Here is a 7,941-nt window from a genome sequence, read left to right as displayed (position 1 = left end):
CAGCCCACAACCTGTGCATGTGTCCTGGCTGGGAATCGAACTGTGATCTCCTGGTTCATAGGTCGATGCTCAACCATTGAGCCACACTGGCTGGGTGAGAATAATATTTTAAGTGTATATGATAAAATATATAAAATAACAAAGAAAACAGTTATCTTTAAATATAGTAAAATATTTTAAAATGGAAAATTATGATAAAACACTATATGTGCTTTTTAACGTAATAAATATTTATGTTTTTAATTCTTTTCTTTATTTTGTTTTCTTTTCTTTATTGATTAAGGTGTTACATATGTGTCTTTATCCCCCCATTCCCCCCCCCATACTCATGCCCTCACCCCCCTGGTGTCTGTGTCCATTGGTTAGGCTTATATGCATGCATACAAGTCCTTAACATAGTAAGCTTTACCCACACTCTAAAATCATTTAAAATGAAACAAATTCTCCGAATGGTAACTAAGATTTTTTTTTATTCCTGAGACAAATTAGACAATTTTCTACTGACTTAAGAACTCCCTACTTGATCACTGGAATTTATTAAGCATCCCAAATCTCAGATTGCACATAAGAAGGGAGGTGCGTGCGTGTGTGTGTGTGTGCGTGTGTGTGTGTGTGTCTGTCTGTCTGTCTGTAAGGAAAGGAGATAAAAGAGCCATGTGTTTGGAGAGAGACTAATGTCCTTCAGACCTAAAGATTAGCAAAGGCATGATTGGCAGGCACCAAATTAGTTTGTTATTAAAATGCCAGAATAAAGAGTTCTGTCAAAACTGGAATATGAGCTAAAGAAAACTCCAGAAAAAATAGAAGCAATGATGTGAAACTCATAAGTTGTCCTTTGGAGTTTTTGGAACTCTACATATGACTCTCATTCTAAAAATCAGTTCCACAATGTTTCATAATATTTATTTCAGAAATTCCCCATAAATTTCAGGCATCTTTATGATCCAAACTTCGTGAGAGTGTACTAATCATGTATGGTACCTAGAACCTAGAAAATATTATCTACACTAATAAAAAAGAAAGGTGCAAATTGACCGTACCTTCGTGACACCCATCAGCTAATCAGGAGTGAGTATGCAAATTAACCCAACAAAGATGGCGGGTTAATTTGCATATGCAGGTGCCAAGTGGCTGGGGCAGGACGCTTGCATCATCACCATGACAACAACGCAGGCATTCAGCACCACCCCAGCCACTCCGGGTCTCTGGGCAGTGTGGGAAGGTGGAAAGGCGGCTCTGGCTGGAGCAAAGGCGGTGCCGACAGCCAGGGGAAAGAAGACCCATTCTTGCATGAATCTTTGTGCATCAGACCTCTAGTGTTTTATAAATATTATCCACTAGTATTGAACAGAACTTTACATTTCAATCATATATGGAACAAGGTAAAAAGAGCAAGCTAGCTAAATATAGTGGGTGATATATACAAAGTCTCATTATCCATATTTTGCAGGTAAATAAACTGAATATGTCCAAGGCCACACATCTCAGTAAATTATGAAGCTGAGATGCCTACAGAGATGATCTGGCTCATGCTCTGTCTACCAAACCACACTTCTTTTCTGTGATATGTGATCCACGCTAGTGTAATGCTTTGTCCAAAAGTCAATCTAGTATCAAAGGTCACTTGTGTTGTGCTTATTTGTACAAGGCTGTCCCTCCAGCTACAGTATGAACTCTTCAAGTTTTCATATGTAAGCATGAGATGAGCAGTCAGATTGGCCTCCTTACACTCATCCTGTGAAGACCCCATGCCTGGCACAGCAAGTATGTATGTATGTTAGCTGACAGCATGGCCATGTGAGTGCACACACACTCAGGGCACCTCAGTCTCTCTACCTAGTCTCTTCCCAGTCTCTAACCCTCACCCACGTTCATTAGCCTGCATACCAGGTTAGTGTCCAAAGGAATTTGTTGGACATGAATTTATGAAATGGGGCTGTCCATGTTAACCTAGTACAGTGCCAGGCACAGTAGATGTTCAGTAAGAATAGCTAGATTACTTAAAATGATTTAAATATTTAAAATAAAGGACCCATTGATTGGAACATAGACATTTATTTACATTATACCAAGCACTTTTTGGTATTCTGGTCATAAGAATAGTCCTAGCAAGATTTGATTTATGATGACATCATGAAGCTCACTTTAAAATCCAGATGCATCAGGATGTTTCCAGCACAACCACTCAGGCCATTTGAGGGAAGCCCAGGAAAACCTCCCAGAAGGCTCAACATGCAACCCCCATGGAGATTGAAGGACAGAGACCGGAAGCTGATTCTAGTCTAGAAAGAGGGCAGAAACCTCAGCCTTTTATGGCTGAGGAGAAGAGAGCGCTTGGGCAGGACCAACCTGCGCTTCCAGAGTTTATAACACAAAAGAGCCGAGTGTTTCCTTTGAGCCAGAATAGATGCCAAGGGAAGTAGGGGGGTTCAAGTTGCCAGAAAGGGACCATGCCCAGGTGGTTGCCCTCTAGGATTAGGTGACTCCAACAGAAATAACTGGGACCAGGCTCAGCCAGAGGGTACCTCTCCTCTGCCAGAGAAAAATAGGGTTCTCTTGGGAACCCAAAAAATCTTTCATCTGACACTCAGAGGGCTACAAAGCTATGTGACCACTGTGCTATTTAAGAAAGACTTTTACGTCTCCTTCGCCTTCTCTCTCTCACCTCATCCTGAACTTGAGAAATGAGTAAGACAAAGTGGAATACAGAAGGCAAGGATAGATCACACATCCTCTTTCCCCACTTCAGGTTTCTGAGCCTGAGTCAGGCTGGGAGTTATGGGTATGAAGTTGGGGAGAGGGTCTTTAAATTGAGTATGATAGATGCAATTCTTGACATTCCAGATACTGGGCGTCCAAGTTGAGTACTCTTTCGATGCATTGTGCTGCTTACTCCTGGCAATTTCCTATTTTCATATATGCCTATTACACAGCACATACTTCAGAACACAGTGTAGTGCTTAGGAGCTCTGGCTAAGGAGGCAGACAGGCATGGCCTTGGGCTAGTTAGTTAACCTCTGTGGGCCTCGGTTTGCTCACATGCAGAAAGAGAATGACAATAGCACCACCTGATCAGGTTGTTGTGAAGAATGTGGCAGTCCATGGGAAGCAGTAGAGGGTTCATGCATTTTATGGAAAGTATTGAATACATACTGTATTCATTTCCTAGGACTGCAGTAACGTAGTACCACACCTAGGTGGCTGAGACCAGCAGAAATGTATTGTTTCATAGCTCTGGAGGTGAGACGCCTAAAATCAAAGGCTCATCTGGACCCTGCTCCCTCGGAAGGTGCTAGGGAAGGCTCTGTTCCAGGCATCTCTCCTTGCTTGTTTAGCACCTGGGCATGGGGCAGCGTAACTCCAGTGTTCACGAGGCACCCTTCCTGTGTGTGTCCATCTATGTCCAAACTTCCTTTTATAAAAGCAGCAGTCGTATTGGATTAGGAGCCCACCCTTCTCCAGTGTGACCTTATTGTAACTAATGACATCTGCAACAATTCCATTTCCAAATGAGATCACATTCTGAGGTCCTGGGAATTAGGACATGAATATATAAATTTTTATATAATTCAGCCTTTAATACCTGTTATGTGCCAGAAACTTCTAGGTACTAGCAGTCTGGAAGTGGACGAACTGTATTTAGGGTATTTGTGTTCTTTCTGAGACAGTCACACAATAAATGTTCAAAAAATAAATAAACAAGATAATTTTAGATAGACATAGAGCTCTGTAAATGATCAAATAATGAATTAGAATAGTGGTCTCAAACATTTTGATCTCAGAATCCCTTTTTCCTCTTGAACCCCAAAAGTTTTTATATATAAGGGTTATATATCTGTCAATATTTACTATTTTACAACCTTATTCTATTTAATCCAGTTCCAAATTCAAAAACTGGGGACATGTGTTTAATGCTTCATGTGGAAACACCAAGTTTAATATCAAAAAGCTAAATGCTTAGAAATTGATGCTTAGAACTATATAAAATTTTAGTGTCAACATTTATAACTCAAAAAGAAGAAAAAAAAACATGACTTTTACACTATCATGGAATGTTGGGTCAAGTGAGCACTCAAAAATCATGCCTAGCTAAACTACAGGGAGCTGAAACCCTAAGCAGTGCTTGTCTCCTGGTAGGTAATTTATTGCCACTTACCTCTAATTTTGTGGTTCTCACCCTAGATGTACATTAGAATCACCTGGGGAGCTTAACATTTTGGGGTGACTAAACACAACCCCCAAACCATTTAGGTCAGAATGTTTGAACTTGGGTTCTTCTGGATATCAGTGCTAATCTCCTTATCTCATCCTAGATAATTAAGCTACAGTAACTATGGAAAACTGGAATCAGAGAGACACAAATGCCATGCAGATGATGTTTAAGCCAGGACTGAGAACTACTGCTCTAGTCCAGATGCATACTAACCCCAATGGGTGTGGGCTAGTAAGACCAACCTCTCTCTCCAAATTCTGAGAATCTTCAACCCGACCTTGCTCTGCTCCATGGAATCATTTCAATCCAGCATGAATATGAACTAGATTGTGGACATCATATTAATTCCACCTGTATTAAAACAGTCAAGTGATTTCAATGCTGGATGGAAATTTCAGCTCTTGCTGCCTTGGAAAATGCCCAACAATCTGTCCTGCAAAAAGGTTGAAATGTCAAATGACGTTGCTTCCTACAAAACCGAATTTAGAGTGTGACCTCAAATGTTAATATATGCAGATCTTTCCTCTGCCCTTAGAAGGTCAAATATTCACAACAGTCATAAAGTCTACACCACGCTATCCTCTCAGGGTTTCTGAGGCTGCAGTAACAAATTACAAAATTAAAGAAAAAGAAACTCCTATGAAAGGAAAGTTATAGTCCAAGAAAAAGGAAACGTCATGACGACACAGCGATACAGAAAAACATGTCATCGATACCACATTGACACCTGGTAGTTGTGACATGCTTTACAATTTGCAAAAACTCTTTTGTATCTGCCAGTTGATCTTCACAACAGCTGTATTTGGTGACTGTTACTCATATTTCCATGTTCTAAATAAGGAAATAGAGATTGCAAAAGGTCAAGTGACTCATCCAATGTTAATGGCACAGATAAGACCTGCACTCAGGTCCTAGTCAGGAAACGCTGAGCCCTTTCAACTGCCTTTCCCAGGATGTGGGGATGTGTCAATTGTTTCTTGAACAGGTTTTCCTGTTAGATACTACCTACAATGAAAACTTCCTTCCCAGAACAAATAAATGCAAAATCTGTTTTCAAATTGTATCGGTTATTATACCACTCATAATTCAGAAAGGATGGATTCATTCACTAAAATAATATGTTCACAAATGTCCAGATTACTGGACTTTTTCTATACTTTCATTAACCACACTTTATGAAACCAACAATCGTGCAGAGGAATCATTTGGGGGCAGATCTTGTAAATGCTAGACAGCATTTTTTAAAACCTATTTTTATTGCAGTATAGTCTCTAATGTAAGTCAAATAAAACTGTGATAACTGAAAAATCTAACCAAACAGACCTGAATGCAATCACCCCTAGGAGACAATTCTGCATCAAATGAAGAGGCACATGACTGAATGAAAGAAAAGAGAGCTCTCTAGCACTTCATCTAAAATTGGGTGGGCAAAGCATGTAGTAATGGTCACCCACATACAAAGCAGTACTTTGAATAATAGTGATGGATATGAAATGCTCCATTTAAAATAACATCTGTGGCTCTTTGTAATCAATAATAATAAAATGATCCTCTGTGTGTTCTCATGCAGAGGGTATGGGAGAAATAGCCCTCAGAGTGACAAGATGGCAGCGACTCCCTCTCCTTTCATATCAATCCCCCAAACAGCAGTCAGTTTTTACAGCACCAAGCAGCCAAGTGAAGACTGGGCAGCATGAGAGGCCGGGGCAGCAGAAAAGCAGATGCTTTGGCGAGAAGGCAGGCTATAAATGTTGCTTCCCCAGGATTTTGATAGCAGGAGTGTTTGTCTCCTTGAAAGCAGAGTCTAATTGAATAAGAGAGTTTTTAAAATAGTGGGCCATTAATTAGGCGGCACTGGGTAAAGCAGGGACTCAGAATGTAGGAGGCTTCTGGGACCACGGGCGGCACTCATTGATTCTGTCGGGGTGCCAGAGGAACGAGCGCGCTGAATGTGTTGCCTCCTCTGAAAACCTACCTGATACATTTGGAAGTGGCTTCCCCATGCATTGCCTCTGTTCAAATCATCCCATAATTACTCTGGCACTATAAACTGCGAACTTGGCGGGCTCTGAGAGAGATCAGATGTTTTTCTCATGCTTGCTGAACCTCTCTTAGACAAATTTTGCATTGTTTTTTGTGTCAGTTTTATCGTGGAACATCGTGTTGCCATCTGGGAAGAAAAACAACATGGTAGAGGAGCAGCTGGTGAATGGCGATGGCCAAATAAACATTGGCAGGCACCCGCCATTAGGTGAGATAAGAGGGATGGGAAGTCGCCAGCACAGACAATCCCTCACCGCTGGAACATCTTTCACTGTCCCCTTCTCTCTTATCTTCATTCAAATTCATGGCAATTTTTCATTCAGAGGCTCAAGCTCTGCAAGTGTCAGGTATTGGGCTTTCCCGTTTTCGTCCCAGAGGAACAAGACAGATCTACAAAGTGCCCCACCAATTGAATTTCTCATCCTGGGCAGGACAATGGGCTTCTTGAACAAGGGGAAAGCTTTTGATACCTTAACAGAAAGGCTCCCCTGAGGAGTGAGAGGATACCAAAACTCTCACCAAACTTTTCAACCCACTTGGTGGACTTTATTTTGGTCACACCCAACATCATTGGTATTCATGGCTTTCTTTTTTTTTTTCTTTTTTTTTTAATTGCTTAAAGTATTACAAAGGGTATTACATATGTGTCCATTTCCGCCCCCCCCCCCGCCCTAGACAGTCCCCTAGCCCCCCCTAGCCCCCGGTGTCTTATGTCCATTGGTACAAGTCCTTTGGTTGATCTCTTACCCCCCTACCTCCTGCACCCCCACCCTCCCCGGCCTTCCCGCTGCAGTTTGACAATCTGTTTGAGGCAGCTCTGCCTCTGTATCTATTATTGTTCAAAAGTTTATAATGGTATCTATTGTCCATGAATGAGTGAGATCATGTGGTATTTTTCCTTCATTGACTGGCTTATTTCACTTAGCATAATGCTCTCCAGTTCCATCCATGCCGTTGCAAATGGTAAGAGTTCCTTCCTTTTTAGAGCAGCATAGTATTCCATTGTGTAGATGTACCACGGTTTTCTAATCCATTCATCTACTGATGGGCACTTAGGCTGTTTCCAGATCTTAGCTATGGTGAATTGTGCTGCTATGAACATAGGGGTGCATATATCCTTTCTGATTGGTGTTTCTGGTTTCTTGGGATATATGCCTAGAAGTGGGATCACAGGGTCAAATGGGAGTTCCATTTTCAGTTTTTTGAGGAAACTCCATACTGTCTTCCATAGTGGCTGCACCAGTCTGCATTCCCACAAGTGTTCCTTTTTCTCCACATCCTCTCCAGCATTTGTCGTTTGTTGATTTGTTGATGATAGCCAGTCTGACAGGTGTGATATGGTACCTCATTGTTGTTTTGATTTGCATCTCTCGGATGATTAGTGACTTTGAGCATGTTTTCATATGTCTCTTGGCTTTCTGAATGTCCTCTTTTGAAAGGTGTCCATTTAGGTCCTTTTCCCATTTTTTGATTGGATTGTTTATCTTCCTTTTGTTAAGTTGTATGAGTTCCCTATAAATTTTGGAGATTAGGCCCTTATCAGATATGTCATTGGCAAATATGTTTTCCCACACAGTGGGTTTTCTCATTGTTTTGTTGATGGTTTCTTTTGCTGTGCAGAAGCTTTTTATTTTGATGTAGTCCCATTTGTTCATTTTCTCTTTCGTTTCAAGTGCCCTAGGAGT

General features: G+C 41.2%; 1 protein-coding gene across 1 annotated transcript in view; it reads left to right on the top strand.

Moving 5' to 3' along the window:
- The first annotated feature begins 6,400 nt into the window (after positions 1-6,400).
- TMCO5A (transmembrane and coiled-coil domains 5A) overlaps positions 6,401-7,941 on the top strand; it is a 49,479-nt gene continuing 47,938 nt past the window's right edge. The window contains exon 1 of the mRNA XM_059673569.1: positions 6,401-6,464. Within this exon, the coding sequence (XP_059529552.1) occupies positions 6,401-6,464 (64 nt within the window). The remainder of the gene's footprint in view (positions 6,465-7,941) is intronic.

The sequence above is a fragment of the Myotis daubentonii genome, chromosome 1 (genome assembly GCF_963259705.1).
Source record: "Myotis daubentonii chromosome 1, mMyoDau2.1, whole genome shotgun sequence".
In the NCBI taxonomy this organism is placed as follows: domain Eukaryota; kingdom Metazoa; phylum Chordata; class Mammalia; order Chiroptera; family Vespertilionidae; genus Myotis; species Myotis daubentonii.
The sequence above is the reverse complement of the archived record's forward strand: the minus strand, read 5'-3'. Positions and strand labels throughout refer to the sequence as shown.